This window comes from Phacochoerus africanus, chromosome 3 (assembly GCF_016906955.1).
Source record: "Phacochoerus africanus isolate WHEZ1 chromosome 3, ROS_Pafr_v1, whole genome shotgun sequence".
Lineage (NCBI taxonomy): Eukaryota > Metazoa > Chordata > Mammalia > Artiodactyla > Suidae > Phacochoerus > Phacochoerus africanus.
Genome location: NC_062546.1, coordinates 172,462,046 through 172,484,040, shown reverse-complemented (window position 1 = coordinate 172,484,040; position 21,995 = coordinate 172,462,046). Strand labels below are relative to the sequence as shown.

The window sequence follows — 21,995 nt, the reverse complement described above, 5'->3', positions numbered from 1 at the left end:
CCACTCGTGTCATAATAGTAATGTTCTTATTACTCATTTAATTATTTTAGCAGCCCTTGAAAATAAATGCTACCGTTACACCATTTTACACATGAAGAAACAGGTTAAATGTAAGCCTGGAGTCACATTGACAGTAAATGGCTGAGCTGGGGCTTGAACGCAGGCACTCAGGCCCCAGGGTCTGGATTCTTAACCATCATGCTCTGCTTATTTGCAGTATTTGTGAAGAGCACATATACTTGTCAGTAAGACATGGATGTGAATCTGTTTTATTGAAACATTAATGTGTGCTCACAAACTTCCAGTTTCTTGCAGTTGTAATCTAAGGTGTTAACTATCAAAAGGAAGAGTTTTATTTTATAACCACCACTTTGGCACAGGGCTATTTCTTGATTATGGTTTGGCTCCCATATTCAGATCAGTGCTTTTCTATACCCCCTCCTCCACAAGATTCTCACTCATAAATGGTAGTTATATTTTGACACATTACAGATTCAATTCAAGAAAGTAGTGACCCATGACTTACTTTGCAGAGGTTTGTGGAGAGCTTTTGAGAGATTGATGGAGAACTTGATAGATTTATAACAAATGAAAGTTTTTGGATCTGAGAAGGTGTGGAGCAAAACTTATGTGCAGAATTGACCTTTACATTTGCTTTTCTTAAGTGTTTTGAGCACAGTTTTGACATTTATGAAAGTAGTGATGAAGAAAAGGAGGTAACTTTTTTGTTGTATTTAAATATTTTATGGAAATGGAACCTATTTAACATTAAATAAACTTTCTATCATTTTCATAATCCCTTTTCATCTTTATTAAGGTAATATTTGATCTTTGCATATGCACTTTTCCTGTTTTTGTTATTTCACATGCATGTATTCATTCTTTGGTAAGAATGTATTGAATTTTAATAAAATGTGCCATCATACTGTTTAGCATGACACAAAGGCAGCCATCTCTTGTTGAACACTTTGGATTTTGACTTACAAAAAAAATAAGCATTTGGAAATATGATGGAAGATTGTGTGAGATTAAATCTAGAGAGAATAGATTTTTAACACCTTTTTATTTTGAAATGTCAATTTACAAAAATTTGAATGAGTAGCACAAAGAACTCACTACTTAGATCCACTAGTTTTTAATGTTTTGCCACATTTACTTTATTATTTTTCTAAGTATACATTTTTTTTCCTGGACTATTTGAGAGTTGGTTGCCTTTATCCTGCCCTTTTAGCCCTTAATATTTAAGTCTTTATTTCCTAAGCATGAGGATACTGGCAATACAGATATAGTAGTCTTCCCATGGGTGCAGTGATTGACACAGTGCTGTAGAATATGTTGAATGAGAAAATGTAGAGAAAGAAAAGCAAAAACAGTCTTGATCTGGCTGGGCAAGTGGCATGAAGGCCAGGAAGAAATAGTTATTCATACATTCCATAAGTATTTGGGCACCTAGGCATTGTGTTGGGTCATAAGGGGTAAAAAAAAAAAAAAAAACTGTGACCATAATACACAATGTCCTCATGAGGTTATAATTTATCATATGAGGAGAAGGGTTTCAGTACAGACAACCAAAGAAGCAACTTTAGTACAGGGAAAGAAGTACTATAGTAGGAAAGACAGAAACCTTAGTTAAAAGGTCATTGATAACTTTGAGAATTAATTACAGAATGCATTACAACTCAAAGGATGAAGACTTTGGGGAAGAAAGGTGCATGCTAGATTGCAGGGAATTAAAGGGTAAGTGTAAGAGGTACACTGTAGCTGAATTCAGGGAACTTGGCAGTGAAAAGTAGAAAATGATAGTTTAAGAAAAGGAGAGTACCCAGAAGAATTGCATATTTTTCTGTCCTTCCATCCCCAATAAGCTGGACCAGTTGAGTATCAGAAATAGATGTTAGAGGGAGAGTACATGGGCTCTAGGACATGGTTAACTCTGGCAGGGAAAAGGGAGAATTTATTCGTATAGGACTGGAGAGAAGGGTGAGAATACGGATGAAGTTATAGGATGCAGTTTAAGGATGAAAATCTTCACGATAAGATATGATTTCTTAGTAATGGAGGGAAATAAGCTCAGATTAAGAGGCGGAAGGGTGAAACTAGAAACTTGAACTGCTTGGAAACTACGTAGAACAAGCTTAGAGGGAATGATTTAGAAGAAAAGATTAAGTACTGCCAAAAAGCAGTTAAGGCCCAGCTGAGGTTCAAAGCATGAATTGGTCCTGGACAATTTTTCTGCATAGTTCTCTCATAGTACTCTACTGTCCAGAACTAGAAGAAGGTTATCCTTCACTTATCAAGGGTTAGGATTATCGGGTTCTTACCTTTTCCGTTTTTGCATAATATGAGGTGCATGCAACTTTTCATTACTGTTTTGTTTTCAATGATTCATTTCAGTGATCTTTTTCTCTTCCTGCCTGATAATGAGAACTGCCCTTTTCCACCTCCTTTACCTATCATTTTCTTCCTTCCTGCATTTTTCACAGCATGCTATTTCTCTGAGATGTCCCAGCAAGCAGGCCAAGCGTCACATTGACTTCACAGAAGAACAGGCTGAGCTGACACCTGTAAGTTCTATAAACATGTCCATGGGACTAAACTTAAATATCCATGAGGAGAAATGCATTCTTTAGAACTCCTGATGGTGAAACCTTGTCATGTATCTCAATTTTTGAATAAAAATTAAACCAAGTTTAAAAAATAGATGAGCAAAAAAACAAATGAGCAACTGTATGATACAGTACCATTGAATACTAGTACTTATGGTAAGATTATCTTGGTGGTGGCTTATCTGATACAGAGAAATTTTATGTTGGAACCTGAAACCATACACTTTTTTTTTTAATTCTGAAATTAAGGGCTTCTGTAAATTTCTTAAGATGTTAAAAAATGAAGCTGTTCTTCAGAATGGGGATATCAGGTGTAATGCCTCTTTTGCACTCATCTTAGCTGAAAACCTAATTTCTTCAAAAGTGTATCCTCTGGTCAGTGGTGGACAAAGGTGGATGCTTCAAAGCTGCACTGTTCCATACAGTAGCCACTAGCTTTGTGTGGCTATTAAGTATTTCAAATGTTAATGCAAATTGAGATGTGCTATAAAGATAAAAATATATACCTAATCTCAAAGACTTAGTATGAAAAAAAGAATATAAAATATTTCACTAATGTTTTTGTTGATTACTTTTTGAAATTATAATATTTTAGATATTTTTAGTTAAATAAAAGACACTAATATTAGTTTATTTCACCATTTTCTTTTTACTTTTTTTAAAAATGTGGTTACTAGAAAACTGTACATTTCTGTCTCATATTCAATTTCCATTGGAGGAGTTCCCATTGTGGCTTAGTGGGTTAAGAACCTGACCAGTATCCATGAGTATGTGGGTTCCATCCCTGGTCTGCTCACTGGGTTAAGGATCTGGTATTGCTGCAAGATGTGGAGTAGGTTGCAAATGTGGCTCAGATTCCACATTGCTGTGGCTGTGGTGTAGGTTGGCCGCTGCAGCTCTGATTCAACCCCTAGCCCAAGCAGGAACTTGCATGTGCTGCAGGTATGGCTATTAAAAAAGAAAAAATTCCTTTGGACAGTTCTGCTTCATTGTCATCTATGAAGCTTAAAAAAAAAAAAAAAATCCCAGCTCACCCACCCAACTGAATCAGACTTCCCCCCAGCCCTTTTTTTTCCTTTCCTCCCCTACCTCCCTCCCTTCCTATCCTTTAAAAACATTGGTAGTAACCCAGTGGATTGATTTCACAACCCGCTAATGTATTATATCCTGCTTAGAGAAAATCACTTCTCCACCCTTATCTCTGGCCTCTCCCCTGCGCTTTTAAGCATCAGCCACACTTAGTGTAATATTTGCATTGTCATCTACCTGTCTTTTCTGCCCAGGCAGCAGTTCTCAAACCTTTTGTAACAAATACCCCATTTTGTAACAAATAATTTATAACACTTACTTACTATCCCAAATGAAATCCATAGATAATATAACCTACCTACATACCTATTTTTTTTTGTCTTTTGTCTTTTTGTTGTTGTTGTTGTTGTTGTTGTTGTTGTTGTTGCTATTTCTTGGGCCGCTCCTGAGGCATATGGAGGTTCCCAGGCTAGGGGTTGAATCGGAGCTGTAGCCACCGGCCTACGCCAGAGCCACAGCAATGCGGGATCCGAGCCGCGTCTGCAACCTACACCACAGCTCACGGCAACGCCAGATCGTTAACCCACTGAGCAAGGGCAGGGACCGAACCCACAACCTCATGGTTCCTAGTCGGATTCGTTAACCACTGCGCCACGACGGGAACTCCCATACCTATTTTTAAAATGAAATTCATGCCCCAATACCTGTTAGAAAGGAGAAATAGCCAAAAATAATTTATATTATAACATCTATTTCAGTTTTTAAATGATTAGCCATTTAAAAACTATATTAAAAGATACAGTAAAATATAGTCAAATCCTACACCTGCTTATAATAAGAACTTTGGATTTAGAAAAGTGAGAATGGAATTCCCATCATGGCCTAGCAGTTAATGAACCCAACTAGTATCCATGAGGACGCGGGTTCTATCCCTGGCCTTGCTCAGTGGATTAAGGATTCGGCATTGCTGTGAACTGTGGTGTAGGTCGCAGATGTGGCTCGGATCTGGAGTGGCTGTGGCACAGGCCAGTAGCTACAGTTCCGATTCAACCCCTAGCCCGGGAACCTTCATATGCTGCCAGCGTGGCCCTAAAAAGACCAAAAAAAGGAAAAAGAAAGAAAAGTGAGAAAATCAGAATTCGTTTTTATAGGAAAAAGCAGAATTAAAACATGTTATGACAAATAGCAGACAGAACATAACCGAATATTGTAATAAGAAATGGAAAATAAGGAGTTCCCGTCGTGGCTCAGTGGTTAAGGAATCCAACTAGGAACCATGAGGTTGTGGTTCGATCCCTGCCCTTGCTCAGTGGGTTAAGGATCCGGTGTTGCCGTGAGCTGTGGTGTAGGTCGCAGATGCGGCTTGGATCCTGCATTGCTGTGGTTCTGGGGCAGGCCAGCGGCTACAGCTCTGATTGGATCCCTAGCCTGGGAACCTTCATATGCGCAGGAGCGGCCCAAGAAATGGCAAAAAGACAAAAAGAAAAGGAAAATAATCTTAACTGAAGTAGGGATTATGTACTGAGACAATTTATAGGTTGCCAAAGAAAAGAAAATGGGGAAGTAAAAGATTCTTGCAAATAAGATGAGTCTTTTCATAGTTGCAGTGACAAAATCATTCCCTGCCTTGTAGTATGGGATGAGATAGTGATGAAATGATTTTTATGTTTTTTTTTTTTTACTAAATTTAAGAGACTTCTTGTGCTCTATTTTAAATAACTTAAAGACAGTGAAATATTTTAAAATAATTTTTATTAATGAAACAGTGAAATTCCTGCCTTTCATGTCTTTTCATTATTTTTTAATAGTTTTTAGTTCTTAATTCTATTAAAAGGAATTTCAGATCTCTTCTGTCATTTCTTGCATGTGGTAGAGTACACACGCATACTGCCATTTTTTGTATTGAAAAGTCTTACTTCAAGCTGACTTTCCATTGGTGAAATGATTTTCCAACATAACAAATAATTCTTGGTAAATGTTGAACAAAATTAAGTGCAAACTTCCCTCAACTTATTTTACATGGTAGATAGCATTCCTAGAAGTCATTGAATATTAAGTAGTAAAGCACAGAAATACTTCGTGCTTATATGTAAAATGGAGTTACTGAGTTCTAAACTCAGATTGCTATAAACCAGAATTCCCATCTTATATGGTTTTCCATATAAAGACATTAAAGATTTATGTATGATGTGGGACTTTGGTTGTTATTATGTGACATTGTTCCATGCTTACAGGGCATCTAGCATTTCTGACTTACCTACTGATAAATACCAGTAATGCCCCCTCCTCTTCTGTGAATATCCCCATAATTTTCTTGAAATGCCTCCTTGAGGGAAGCACCACCTGCTTTGAGAACCATTAAAATCTCCATCTGCTCTCTGTCTCTGCTCTCCACCCCACCCACAGCTCCCCCTCTCTCATCCTCCAAGACTCCAGACTTTTTCAGAAATACTTTGCTGAGCCCCTAACTTTGGGAGAGATACTGTGTCTACCTCCTGCTTGCTCCTGTACCACCTAACACAGTATTTTTGTTGTTAGTTATCTCCCTATTCTGTGAAAGCAGGGAAGGCCTGTCTTGGTCACCTTTGCATCTCTACTGCGTGGCATGGTTCCAGGCTCAAAGTTGAATAAATAGTTGAATAAATGAAAAACGGGCGTGGGAGTGGGGACCCTGGGAGTTCCCTTCGTGGCTCAGCGGAAACAAACCTGACTAGTATCCATGAGCACGCAGGTTCAATCCCTGGATTCACTTGGTGGGTTACAGAGCTGGTGTTGCTGTGAGCTGTGGCGCAGGTCACAGATGTGGCTCAGATCCTGAGTTGCTGTGGCATAGGCTGGCGGCTACATCTCCGATTCGACACCTAGCCTGGGAACCTCCATATCCTGCGGGTGTGGCCCTAAAAAAACAAAAAAAGAAAGAAAATGGGCTGATAAACCAGGGAAATGGATTAAAAATAGGCTGACTTTGTGTCATTAGTGGTGAATGAAAGAAAATATAAGAAAAACCTATTTAGAAGAGGCCATGTGCATTTTTGTTACCAGTAACATATGCCACACCTGAGGCAGATTTAACGATATGCTCAAAACCACTGTCTTTCATTTTTTTCAGTCCTCCACCTGCACACCACTCTCCTCATCCCTCTTACATCTTTCTCCAGTAACCAGTTCTCCCGCATGCCCACCTGCATTCTGAGGAATTACAGAGCTATGTGTGACTGGCGCCAGTAGGGGAAGATAAATAAATTAAGGCATTTATTGAAGGAAGGAGTTGCTACTTCTGGTTTCTAGATTTTTGGTTTTATTGCTACAAATACTTGTAGCTTAGAGGGAACGTGGAGACCCAGCCTCCCTTCCTGCCAGTGATTAAGCAGTGCATGGCTGCCTGACTGCCCCAAACACAAAGTGATTTATGAACTTGTTCAACTACTGTTTGTGCTCTCATTATTAATTAATTTATTTATTGTCTCATTTTTTAGATGTGGCATATTTTTGGGTCACCAACCATGATGATTATCCCCTTTTAATTTATTTAAACTTTTCAGTATGTCGAAATGGGTAACTTCTACTTTTGAGTCTTTAAACAAATACAGTTAGATAACGTTTCTTACTGATGAGATTTAGTTGTTTTTTTTTTGGTTTTTGTTTTTTTGTTTTTAGTGATTTGAAGTCTTGAGGTGATTTGAATTGGAAGTAAAATTTTTAAGTTCTTCTTTAAACTTGAATTTAATGTCTAGAATTATATTTACCAAAGAATAATTTGTTTTGATGGCCTCAAGCATATTTTTTAAAAATTTGAAATATAATTATCTGAATATAGGTATTCTCATTTGGAGGATCATTTTTCTATATATTTTACCTAATTATGTAAGAATACATTTTCCCTGTTATATGTGAATGGCAAAAAATGAATGAGAATAAGAGCAATGAAAGTTACAGTTGCTCTTTTAATTGTCCATCTCAATTTTTTCCCTGGTCTTAGCTGATTATTAATCTCAAACTGAAATTTTCAGAAAGTTCTGTTTACCTTGCACCTTTATAGATGAGCCAACTAATCTTTACCTTCAGGGGATTATACCATCTAGGTAAATGAAGACCTAGGGATAATTTTCTCTGTTCTTGTTACTTTTTGACCTTGTTAGTGTTAATATTGATGAATATGCCCAATTTTTGTTATAAACCTTAGGGTTTTTTGTGTTTTTACCCACAGGAGTGAGTGAAGGGGGCAGGAGTACTTGTAAGGGTCATCTTGAACTAAAACAAAGCTAAAAAATGCAGACAGTAACATACAACATAGCAAACCCAACTCAACCTAGTATAGATATGAGCAAAGGTTAAGTTAATACTATTTTCTGTAACAGTATTTTAATCTTGAAGTAATGTGTTTTATTATCTGTGACAATGATCTTTATGAGAATAGGTGCTGTTTTGGTATTTATGTTTCTCTCAAATTTATTTCTCAAGAATAACTTGATACACACTTAGATTTCTAAAATATAGTAGTATAGAATATTTTCTGTAACCCCACTCAGCTGTGCCAAGCATTGTTTTAAATGGTGGTTAGTTAACTACATAGCATTAAAAAATACTGACTTAGAATTACTTAGGGACAGGCAAGTTCTATATGACACATATAACAAAACAGCTGCAGTTTATACTATATTAGTTGAAATACAGTTACATAAATATACCTTACACTGTATTATTAAAAATATTTTAAGGGGAAAAATGATAGTTAGCGACTATGTTATTCACAAACCATTTTTATGAAAATAAACTAATTGCTTGAATTAATCAATTTAAGGGAAACACTTCATAATATTTTGTTTATATTACTCATTTGCTATACAAATGCTTTACTTGAGTAATACAGTACTATTAGTATTCTTATATAAATGAATTAATGAAATTTTACTGAAAACAAGTGTCTATTAAGCAAAATATTTATGGATATTTTTCTTCTCGATGTGGCTGTCATTGATTTGGTGAGAAATATTTGGAGAAATTTAAAAGTGAGGCAGTCTTTTTTTTTTTTTCTTTCTATAAGATTGTGCTATTTAAAGCTGTGGTGTCTTACATAGGCTTTAATAAGAGGAAGAACTATGGTTACTCATTGGTCTTTGACACTTATTTATCTGTGCCACAAGCCCTAGAGGACAGATCACTCTGTTGTCTTTGTGGAGTGTGATCCATTTTCCCAGAGTGAGGGATCTGCAGATGTGGACTAGGACATGCCTACTGGCATAGATGGTGTCTTTCCCCCCGTCTCCTTTTCTTCTTTCTTTTTTTTTTCCCTCTTTAATTTGAACACATTTCACTGAGTTTAGGGAAAATATGAGGTTAATGGTAGAGAATTATTCTTGTTTTGTCTACTTTATATTTTTAACACATAAAACCCCCACTGACTTCTCTTGCCTTTTTTTGTTTCTCTCTCTCTTTTTCTGCTCAAGCACTCCTATCTGGACAGGGAAACCTCCCTTCTTCTGAGAAACATTGCAGGAAAACCTTCTCATTTGCTGACCAAGGTGATACTACTTCTTCCACCTGCATGTAAATATTTATTGCCTTGTAGGTAGAATGTAATTTCTGTTTTTGATTGTGCTCTCAGATTTCTCAGATGTGCTTTGTTATTTCAGACCCTTTGTTCTTAATGGAGGTATTTTTTTTCTCATTGAAGATAATTATTTAATGATCTTAGTGACTATCAGAAAATACTGAGAGTAGGAAATATTTTCAGTGATTTTCACTAATTTAACTTTTGTAAATATTTGACAGTCTGCCTAATAAGTGTGTTGTACTTTTCTAGTTTAATGTTGTATTTCATTTTAAAGTCTAAAAATCATTGCTTTAATTTTAATTTTTACTACTAGTGGTCATCCATGCTGTGAGTTTCTTTAGCAGACTTTGTTTTCTAGTTCTTGTTTATATTATCAATGCCTCATTTAATCAAACATGTATTGATATAAACAGAATCTTACTTTACATTAGTTTAATCAAATTGGAAGAAAAGGCTACAATTTAAATTTCTCAGTTCTGTGCCCTCAAAATGCTTTGAATCAGTCCAGCTGAATTGTCATTGGGCTAGTATTTTACAGCAATTTAAAATAATTTAGCCATTGTTACCATTAACAGGAAGAACAGAATAGAGAAGATGAATAGCTTTCTATCTCTTTTCAAGTCATGTCTTTAGTTATTTTATTTAAATAATGTTAAATTCAAGTATGTCAGGCTTGGCTAGGATGGTTTCTGAAGAAGATACAGAGTAATTACGGTTGATGTCTCTAAGTGGTTATTGTATTTGAGGTTTTGTGGAGTTTTTTTTTTTTTTTAAGAAATTATTACTTCTTAAATTTATAAACTTGCAAAAGAAGATAGTAAAGCTAAAATAAAATCTCCCGGAGTAGCAGCTCAAAGAGAAGACCCAAGTCAACAATGAAACGCTTTCTCGTTTCTCTCCTTAAAGGAGATCGAGGAATAGGGTGGAAGTAGCTTAAAGATCAGGGCAATGTAGAAATCTAACAGGCAATAGCCATGTATTATAACCGTAGCAAAGTTCTTTCATTCTTCTTAGCTCTTCTTCTCTGTTTACTCTCCCCCTGAAATCCACACTTACAGCTTCAGCTAGGATCTCTGTTCTAGGTCAGATCTCTCTCCCTGAGAGCCAGGCACTTTCCAGATCGCTGTCAGACAATTCCTAGAAGATGACCTGTGCCTCCAGTTCTGCAGGTCTTCAGATTTCTTAATCACACTCTCCCTGGGGCCTCACAATTTATATCTTCTTGTTTGACACTTCTGTCTTTGTTTAGAATGCTGCCATTCTCCCAGTTAGCCAGTTTCAAGCCCTCTGCTGTCTGTGGTGCCTTTCTTCTTCTCACTTACTGTCTCAGCGCTCCAATAAGTTTGTCAGAATCTGAAGGATTGATTTAGTTCACCCACCCATTTCATTTCCACTCAGAAACAGCCTCATATCTCTTAGAGCCACTGCACTTGTCTCCATATTTTTGCCTGTCCCTCCTCCAGTCCATTTTGCACCCTGCTCTCAGATGAAGTAAAACATTTTACGGTTTCCATTGCCTATTTATGCAACAGATATTTGTTCAATCATATACTGAGTTAGGTGCTGGAATACAGCATTTTATAAAGTGGACAACCTCCCTGCCCTCAGCAGCTCACAGTCTGCTTAGGAAGATAGAGAGTAAATGTTTACAAGCAGGCATGTAAACAGATTCTAAATCATGTCAAGTGCTATAAAGGAAACAAGGTAAGCAGTAGAAAACAGTTGTCAGGGAGGACTGGGGTATATTTCCTTTAGATGGTAAGATTAGAAGAGGCCCCTCTAAAGGGGTAGCATTTAATCTAAAGTGTGAAGGATAAAAAGAAGCCAGATTGATGGTGAAGGGTAATGTTCCAAGTAGAGAGGCCCAGGGAGGAAAGAACCTGGCATGTTAGAGAAGCTGAAGAAAGACTATGTTGCTGGAGCCACAGTAGTTGAATGAAGATATGAGTGACTTGATTTGGATTTGGAGAGGCAGACAGGAACCAGGTCATTGAAGGCATGCTAAGGAGTTGTGTTTGTTTTTTTCCCCCTAAACACAGTGGGAGACTACTGAAGAGAATAACTTCATCCATTCGACAGATATTTACCGAATACCTATTATGTGCCAGCACTGTTTACAACCCTGAGATATGGCAGTGAACAGAACAGAGTTCCTGCCAAAGGGAGAGTAGTTGTTTGCAAGTTTGGGATAAATGCAACATCTCCTTATGCCCAGGAGATGTTGATACCCATTGCAGCATCAGAGCCGTTGCCGAGTGGTGGCGTTACTGGTTTATGTAGCCAACAACTGACTCTAGCTGCCTCAAGTGTGCTGCCCTGCTTATTATATTCAACAGGAGTTTGATCAGGAAGGTGACTCAGTAGCATAGAACCTAAACATTTAGGGTGGAGTTGGGTATGGATTCAAGGATGAGGTGGCAGAATTTCCTAGATAATCAGAGCCACAGGGGCCTCTCCATGTCAGTGCCTTCTGTAGCAGAGCTCATGGCTGTTTTGAAACTAAATTGAATTTATATGTCTTTCATACCACCTGTGTGGCAGTCTGGTTCTTCTTAACCAAAAAGCATTGTGTCACAGTTACCGACTGACCCACCTCTGATCTGCACTTTTGCAACTAGGACTTTGTAATGCCATGTAGTTAGTGCACAGTAAAATGAATGCAGTAAGACTGCTTAGGCCAAGGGTGCAAACTGAATGCTTATGTTTTGTTCTTTTCCCACCACCAATCCACTTGGCATTATACCAGTGTTAATGAAGTAACCACCCCATGTGCAGTTCTAAGCCAGGAGCCTCTGCAAAAACAATGCCAAACTGTTTCTTCTAGGAGCAGCGTTAATGCCAGCACAGGACTGCTTTGCCATAAATAGGAGTAGGTGGGCAAAGGACACACTGCTGATCTGATGCCCTTTAAGAAACTTTCTGTCCTACCCCTCCCCTTAAAAGGGCACAAGAGAGAGAAAGTTTCTGGGTACCATTCAAAGGCTTTCCCTGACGTCCTGACCTAATAATGCGTCTTTGTCGCTCCTTGCTCGTTTAACCTGGTTTATTTATTTTTTTTCCGTAGAACTTACCACTAACTGACTTATCACTTCTTTCTTATCTCTCGTTAAATGTAAGCTCCATGAGAGCAGGGACTTCATATCCCCTGCACTTAAACCCAAGTGTGCACAGTCTAGACAAGCATCTGGTATATAAAAGAATGATTCTTTAGTGACCATCAAGGTTTCAAAGATTGTAGTACTTTAACCACCATTTTCTTTGCTTCAGAGAAGTTACGAAAATGTAATATAGTAGTATTACTGCACGTCTTTTATTTTTGACAAGCACTTTTTATTTAGTGCTGTTCCATAAGTTTATGCTATAATCCTTAAGGACAAAAGGGTTTATGACATTATAATGGGAAGAGCAAGTAGGTAGTCACTTGGTAGCTGCCAGTATGGTCTTTAAAGGTAAGTTTCTTGGGGCCTTAATCAGTACAGTGGATATGATAATAGTGTTAGCCCTGCATTATTGACAATTAAAAGAGATACCATGTGTAACATGCCTCCTGGTGTGAGGCAAGTAGGTGTTCAGTTAATGTTAGTTCTCAGAGTAACAGTTTCATGATTTCTTCAGAGGAGAAGTAAACTAGTTGTTACTATTATTATTTTGGTTCTAAGTAGTTTTATAGACTAGAACATTTCATGGGCATTTAACTTTATCACTCCAAGTTTTCTTTGAATCATTTTCATTTGCATAACTTTATTGCTGTTGTAATCTGAAATAAACTTGATCACAAAGAAACTGCTAACTACTCTTAAGCCCCTTAGTTTCAGTCTGATTTGTTTTGAACCGACAAGGCCTTAATTTCTTAGTTGAAGGAATTCACCAGCCAGTTCTTTGCAGTCGTAACTCTCTCTGTTAAGTATTCCAATTTTTACACTGAAGAGAATGCTATGACACTTTGTAACCACAGCATTGGCTTTCGTTTAATCATAAGATCTTCACCAAGTTTTTGTCCTTTATGTAAATTTGAGAAGACTTGGCATTTGATGGTTATTGATAGCCACACAGGAGTGTTTCAGGTAGAAAATGGGCTGTCTTCTGCCCTTTTGAGGGGAGGGGTAGGAGAGGAAGTTAAGTTGTATTATGTGTGAGGTGTTTTTACTTCTGTTTAGGGCAGTTGTGGGACACACAGCCTGAAGAAAGCGATAGTCCAAAGATAAGGGGCAGAAAACTTAAGACCTGAGTTTGTCAACTTTAACTAACGGAAAAGAACATGAGATGAATGAAGCTTTGTTATTTGTATTAAACTTGGCCTGCAGACATTGAACACAGATTTGCATTGCCTGAATAAATAAACCATTAGATGTCTTCTAAGTATATAATCTAAACACATTAGCAAAGATGTATTAACCTTTGCTTTCTTGCACGGCACTCTGAGCTTAAAACATTTTCTTCCTTTTCTTGGTTGTTATGGTTAAAAAATGATTCTGGCTTTAGGTATAGTAGATGAAACCAAACTTTGTGAGGAAGAGCTTATTATCCACGGGAAGTATAAAATACTATGAATCTTACAATTTGATACAAATATTTTTATTTCCAATTTTGCTCTAGTGATATTCAGACTATAAAAGTTAGTGGTATTTTGAGCAAGTGTTTCTTCAAAAAGCTGCTTGGAAAGGATTGATTATCCTTACTAATAAACAGGGGAAGAATAAACTAAAATTTGCCTAGGTTGAAATTAAGGACTCAGCTCTTAAATTTGAATTTGAGACAGCTGTAACACAGACCAGTTTATGTCGTTATTGAGAGTAAGTAGTATTTTCAGCAAATGGAAGAATAGCTGAATTTGGATGTTAAAATGGCCCCACCTGGCTGCTCTCTGTAAAAATGGTTTCTTATGGCTAGGAACTCTAATTGGTCTAATGTATGTTAATTGATGGTTTCTTTTATTTCTTTAATCCTTTCTTCCTATGCGTCAGCTTTTTAGTCTGAAACAGAAACTGATCTGGGAGTTTAAATTAATCTTATTGACTGATTTTTTTTTTTTTTTTTTGGTCAGTGCTTCAAATGGTTGTGTTCTTTTGTATTTGGTAAATAATACTGTACTAAAACAGGATTATGGAAAGATTGTTTTTAACCAATATCAGAATGTCATATTTAAATTCTTATATTCCCTTTTTGAATAGACTTCATTTTTTAGAGCGGTTTTAGTTTCACAATAAAATTGAAAGGAAGCACAGAGATTTTCCATATACCACCTGCCCTCACACATGCATAGCTTCCCCATTATTATAATCCCCCGCCAGAATGGTACATTTGTTAAAATTAATCAACAGATGTTGACACATCATTATCACCCAGAGTCCATAGTTTACATTAGGTTTCACTCTTGGTGTTGTACATTTGTGGGTTTGGACAAATGTAAAATGATGTGTATCTATCATTATAGTTTCATACCGAGTAGTTTCACTCCCACAGAAATTCTCTGTGCTCCATCTCTTCATCCCTCCCTCTCCCTAACCTCTGACAACCATTAATCTTTTCATTGTCTCCATGGTTTTACTTTTTCAAAGTGTCACTTAGTTGAAAGCATATAGTATGTGGCCTTTTCAGATTGGTTTCTTTCACTTAATAATGTGCATTTAAGTTTCCTTCAAGTCTTTTTATGGCTTGAAAGCTCATTTTTAAAAAATACCAATTAACTCAGTATTTTTAAATTCAGTATTAATATGAGCTGGAAGTAGTACAGTTTATCCACTTAACCTACTGAAGGATATCTTGGTTGCTTCTAAGTTTTGGCAATTAAAAAGAAAACTGTTCTGAGCATCTGTGTGAGGTTTTTGGGTGGAGGTAAGTTTTCAGCTCATTTGGATAGATGCTAAGGAGCATGATTACAATTACTGGATCATATCATAAAAGTAGGTTTAGCTTTGTAAGAAATCACCAAACTGTCTTCTAAAGTGGCTTCTAAACCATTTTGCATTCCCACCAGCAATGAATGAGAATTCCTGTTGCTCCACATCCTCACCAGGATTTGGTGTTTTGGATTTTGGTCATTCTAATATGTGTGGTGATATATCCTTGTTTTAATTTGCAATTCCCTAATGACATGATACTGAGCATCTTTTCACAGGCTATTTGTCATCTGGGTAATCTTCTTTGGTGAGTTGTATTCAGGTTTTTCACCCGGTTTTTAAATTGAGTTGTTCATTTTCTTGTTGAGTTTTAAGAGTTTATTGTATATTTTGGATAATAGTCCTTTATCAGATATGTCTGTTAAATATTTTACAAATATTTTCTCCTAGTCAATGGCTTATCTTCTCATTCTCTTGAATATTCTTTTTTTCTTAAAAAATGCTTGTTGGCTTTGAGGACATCTTCTAAACTTTTTTTTAACTTCTGCAGATTAATTATAATATCATAAAAATATGGCCTTTTAGAAGTTCATGTTATATTCCAAATACGCAAAGCATTGATTCTGTCAGATTTTCCTTATCAGACTTTGAGATTTAAATTTGTATTTCAGAAATAATGGAGTGGAACTTGAAATTATGCCTTGGTAAATTTTTCTTCTTTGTAGCAGCCATTCATACCAGTATGTGACAAATGAGCCATGAAGAACATATAGTCATTATCCCATTGAGAAAACACTCATAAAACTGCTTCCCTTTTTCTTCCAAAACAATTGGTCAAATGTCTGATTTCATAAAAACCACTGGAAAATACTAGTTCTTGAAATTCTTCTGTAGAGTAGTGTGTTACTCATCAGAAACACATAGTTTGGTAATTTAACTAATAAGATTTCATTTCTCTACAACACAGAGTTCGAGAAACTGAGAGTTCTAATGACAGTTTAGTTTTCTAAATTTTATATTTTATGCCTACTGTATATTTTTACACAGTCAGCATATTTTATAATTCTGTAATTTGTGTATTTGCATAAAGAAAATAGGATGATTTAATGTTTAAATCAAAGGAGTATATCTATAAAAGCCAAAGAATCAGGTCTTATCTTACTCCTCTTCATTGTTAAAATGCAGTTCTTTGTTCTCTATCTGATTGGGTTTACAGTGAGATAGTATTTCCAGACCTTGGTTATTATGTTAATTTACTGACTGCTTCCATTGAAATGGATCAGATTTCTGGCAAACTGTTTTCTCCTCTGTTCCACAGAGTAGTAAATACTAAGCTTGAAACGAGGGAAGACAGCCTAAAGTTTGAAATGGAAAAAGAAGCAGTTCAGAAATAAGAAAGCCAACGAAATTTAGGAGAACAGGGAATAAAATTAAATAAATTGAGTTTTGGGGGGTTTGCCCTGGAAATTTTAGCTTTTAATGAAGAATAATGCATGGATTGTGGTTTTTAATCACAATCCAGAGCAGATAGTTTGGCTGATACAAATAGATTTCTCCCTTTTTTAAAAAGTCACATTAAATAAAGGAATATATAATATGGCATTTTATATATTTCTTAGATATTTTCTAGTGTAATCAAAAGCTTAGCATTAAAAAGTAATCCGTGATTATAAGTAAAGATTTATTTACATGAGTTTTTCAACTGGAGATTAATACTGCGGTGTACTATGGCCTATTGCTGGAAAGTACAAGTAAGTACCAATATTACAATACTGCATGTTATTTTAGGAGAAAATAGGCAAATGTTTTAAGTATGGTTTTATTACTACTTGTAATCTAGATTTTATAAAGTAGAAATTACTGTATGTTAATTATTTGTAAAATTATATTTGGTATTTAAAAAATCCATGAATTAGTAAAAAACAAAATTGAGTTTAGTGACATGAGGCATTGATATATTGTGTGATTTTTTTTTTTTCCCCAAAGCAGAGTAAAACCTAGAACATAATGCAGTGTCCTGCTCGTATTGGTTTATATTAATGAGAACAAAGTACATTTTTTATTAAGTATTTTTACATGGTTGCAAAGAAACAAATTGATACTTTTTGCTTTTTGATGATGGTGATAACATCTTCAGTATAACAGGACAAAACATAATTATGCATAATATTGCTAATACTTTGGAGGGGGTGTAAATTCAGAGTGACCAGCAGGTCCATAGATACCTTCAAGTTTCCCTTATCTCAAAACCTGAAATTCATCTGCTTCACCTTGACAGAATCTGTTGAATTAAATTACAATTAAATCAATTTACTACATTACTAGAATATGAAAATCTAGTTTTATTATAAGAGATGTTTAAGTCTGCATCTTAAAAATGTTCCTTTATAATATGTCTGTTCTTGCTTTGTGAACAAGGCTATTTTTAAAATGTTCGCTGTGTGTGAAGTTATATTCTTCCTGAAATTCAATGCTAGCAGTATCTTTAAGAATAAAAGACTTCTCAAAAAATTCTCATTATTTTAGCATTAGTTTATCTAAAATGCTTTGTGTTCGCAGGAGGAACAGGCAGCAAAATTGAAAGCTGAGAAGATCAGAGTTGCCCTAGAGAAAATTAAAGAGGCACAAGTGAAAAAGGTGATATTTGAGCTTTGTCCTAGTTTGGGATTTTTATCCATTTTATAGATTTATGAAGAATTACCTTGTTTATATAACATAGCTCTAAGATGTAGAGAGCTATAGAGGGTTTTTTTCTTTCTAATACATTTTTCACATTAATTTTTGTGGATAAAGTGCATTATTAAAAAAGTAACTTTCTGGTTTTAAATTCTCCTAAAAGAGTGAAACAAAATAGTCTCATTATAATCTTACCTGTTTGTTATTTTAATTTTTAAAATGCTTCAAATTTGTTTATTTAATACCTAATTTTAGAATATTTTTCTTGCATAATGAAGTCATTGTTTGTGCTTTAATTTATATTTAGCCAAGGACATTACTCAGAACATTACTCAATACTGGAAGAACTTTCTACAATGCCAGTTTTTTGCTTCATATTTAATTTCCTTCTTACCTGTTCTAGCTGGTGATTAGAGTCCACATGGCTGATGATAGTTCTAAAACGATGATGGTGGACGAGAGGCAAACAGTGAGGCAAGTTCTGGATAACCTGATGGACAAATCCCACTGTGGGTATAGTTTAGACTGGTCTCTGGTGGAAACCATCTCCGAGTTACAAATGGGTTAGTAATATCATTGCTACAATTACTTTTTAATTTCTCTGTAATTTGAACAGTTTTCATGCTGATAAAAGCAACTTGAAGACAACTTTATATTTTTTTTTCTATAATATAACCATGGCTTTTTTACATTATCTTCTCCCCCCGCCCCCCAAGTATTTTGAGATTTCTTTGAATATCATTTCCAGTTCACTCTAGATTTTCTTTTTAAATTTTTTTTAATGGCTGACCTGCGGCATATGCAAATTCCCAGGCCAGGGATCAAATTGGAGCCATGGCTGCAACCTAAGCCACAGCTGCAGCAACACTGGATTCTTTAACACATTGCACTGGGCCACAGTTCGAACCCCTGAGCTGTTGCAGTCAGAATCATAATCCACTGTGCCATAGTGGAAACTCTAGTTCACTTTAGATTTTCTTATGGCCAGAACAAAGTTGTGTTTAATGTAACAAAATGCTTTTCCCTTCAAATAAAAACTCTATATGACACATTTGCTAATGACTCATATTTATTCACATTTGTAACAACATCTGACTTTCAGGGGAAACAAAAAGCACATCTTTTTTATTTTTAGCTAGAGGTACTAAGCCTTAGTTTCCAATATTTTGTAGTTTGGTATGATTTTTTCTAAATTTTAAAAGTTCTTCATTTTTTTATGCCATCTTTTACTCTTTTAAAAAGTTTTCTTTTTGACATCCATTCCCAAGTCCCTTACCCAACAACACCCCCAAAATTAAATAATAAAAAAAAAAGAGTTTTCTTCTTGTAATATTGGCTGTGTGATTATAGAAACTTTGCCATAATTATTTCATTAGACTTTATTAGATCATTAATCAATTTCAGCTTGCTAGTTTGTTTAAAAAATGTATTTGCATTGCTCTTACTACCTATATGTCTTTAAATATTTCACAGCAATTTCCAGAGAAAAATTTAATTATTAACCCCTCTCAGAACACACATACGCAACCCTAAAACCAAACCATAAGTTAGAAGTTTATTAACATATATAAACATATATTCTAATAATAATTATCTGTATTCTTAGAGAAATTAGAAAGGTTCACATTAATAGATGTAATACTATCATACACAGAAAATGTTTGGGTGCTAGTTTTTGGACCTTTTCCATGGCCATGGGTTAAAGATCCATATTTGAAATGTTTCTCTGTTACTTTATATATAATTGACTAGACCGCCTTAAATAATTATCACTTAATCATGCATAGCGCAGTGATTCAAATATAATACGTGGTCATTCAGTATTTGAAAAATGAATAAAAGAAAACAAGAGACTAAGAGCCCAAAGATGGTGGAAACAAACTATGACAAGTGTAAATCATTCAATAGACAACAAAGATTATTAGGATGAAGAAACAAAATGCATCTGTTTGCTGTTTACAGAAGACCTTTTACCTAAAGATACAAAAAGGTGGAAAGGAAAAGGAATGTGGAAAGACACTAACCAAAAGATAATATTAACAATGTTAATATCAAACAAAATAGACTTTAAGCAAAATGCATTACTAGAGATTAAGAGAACACACACTTTCACCCAGAAGATATATCATTTTAAATTTTAATAATAGCATTAAAGTGTATAAAGCAAAAGTTGACAGAACTACCAGGAGAAATTCACAAGTCAGCCTTCATAGTAGAACCTTTTTATCTAAGAACCTTTAAAGTGATCAATGTAATCAAGACAAAAATGAATATAGATGTATTTAGGATACTACTAACAGGAAAATATACATTCTTCCCAGGCAGAAATGGTGTATTTCCAAAAGTTGATTCCAGTATGAGACCATAAGCAGCTCTCAAGAAATTTCAAAAAATCAGTATCTCTAGAATATGTTCTTTGAATATATATATGGTCAATATACAGGACATGTTCTTTGATTCTTAATTTGGAAATTAGGAAATAAATAATTAATTAAAATTAAAACTCATAAAGAAGAAACCGTCTTGAAAATTTTTTAAGTGACAAGAACTGAATACTCTTAGAAGTACTTCATACCGAGGATTTATGAAATGCAGCTAACATGTTAGGGTTTTTTTTTAAGGGTGGGATAGGAAAAGGCTGAAGAAGACCTACAAGTCAGGAGACTTAGATTCTAGTCTTAATTCTTCATGTAGCAGCTGTGTTACCTTGCTGAAGGTGTGACTTCCTTATTTGAAGGAAGTGTGCCTGGGGCGTGTGTCCTTATTTGAAAATAGAGGGAAGACTAGATAATCTCTAAGTCAGTTAAGACTCTACAATTCTGCTGTGAGTTACTTTGCAAGATTCCTTGTCTTGTATGCAATTCTGACAAATACTAACAAAATTCTGATATTTTATTTTGGAACAGAGAGAATCTTTGAAGACCATGAAAACTTGGTTGAAAATCTTCTTAATTGGACGAGAGATAGCCAAAACAAGCTTATATTTATGGAACGTATAGAAAAATACGCACTTTTCAAAAACCCACAGGTGAGACTATAGCTTAACAGAGGTAAAATTCTTAAATGTGTATAATATATAATCCTATTACTGCTAAGTTCATAGTTAAAAGACTGACAACCATCCAGTTGGAGCACTGTGGCTGCAAAACCCCTTAGAAGTAATCACTACTGCTAAGGTAGAAAGTCTGCTGAGGCCCAGGTGTCAGGCCTCAAAGAGGTTGCCAGTCTCCTAGAGGCAGATGGGGTTAGTGAGCCCCTGGAGAAGCAGGATTACCTCCAGGGCTCACCAGGTTTCTGGTCTAATGCAGAGCTGTTTTGTGCCCAGCTGTTTATTTGGTGAATTTCTCATCCATCAAAGAAAAGTACTTATATATTTAACTTTCCCTACTAGAGTCATTTATCTACTTGACACTTTGATTTCTTTTTTGAATTATTTTGACTATCTGAGTAATCTTGATTAAAATGGTTCCACATTCTAAATATATGTTCCCTTGATTTATTTGGTATCTTTGCTTATTCCAAGATAATGTTTGAGATAATCCTTCCTAATACCTAAATATCTTATAGAAATCAGTAGGTGAGGGGGAAAAAAACCCGCTATAAAAAGTTAGTAATGAGGAAGGATAGTAGTGTTGTTAAAGTTACTGAATAGTTATTCTTCAGATGGCTTTTTTTTTTTTTTTTAAGAATCCAGTGCTGTTTTTTAGAGTCACACTGGCAGCCTAAAACTTTCATTCCCAGGCTAGGGGTCAAATCGGAGCTACAGCTGCCAGCCTACACCACAGCCACAGCAACGCCAGATCCGAGCCCTGCCTATGACCTACACCGCAGCTTGTGGCAACACCGGATCCTTAACCCACTGAACAAGGCCAGGGATCAAACCCTCATCTTCATGGATACTAGTCAGTTTCGTTTCCACTGAACCGTGATGAGAACTCCCCAGATGGCGTAATCATGACCTGTCTTTACTCTTTTTAGTGAATACACATTTGGGAATACCAACAGATTTTTTTTTTTTATACATGATTGTGAAAAAATGTTTCATAAGGCTATTAATTAGAATTCAGATTTTAGTTGAGAAAATGAGATCATGGAAGTCTCAGAGAATTGGGATTTCTTCTTTAAAAGCCGTAACATAGATTAACTGATTTCTTCATCTGAATCGGTTAAGCTCAACATACCTTAGGAAATTTGCCATACTTGTACTTTATAATTTATAAACTTTTCAGGTCCTGTAAGTATAGCTTTCAGTAGATACACAGAAATATATTTGCTGGCTATTAAGTGCAA

The 21,995-nt window shown here is 35.5% G+C and overlaps 1 protein-coding gene across 1 annotated transcript in view; it reads left to right on the top strand.

The window, feature by feature from the left end:
- Positions 1–21,995, top strand: part of RAPH1 (Ras association (RalGDS/AF-6) and pleckstrin homology domains 1) — a 95,834-nt gene that overhangs the window by 49,835 nt on the left and 24,004 nt on the right. The window contains 3 exon segments of the mRNA XM_047773283.1: positions 17,589–17,666; positions 18,109–18,268; positions 20,612–20,733. Coding sequence (XP_047629239.1) covers positions 17,589–17,666; positions 18,109–18,268; positions 20,612–20,733 — 360 coding nt within the window.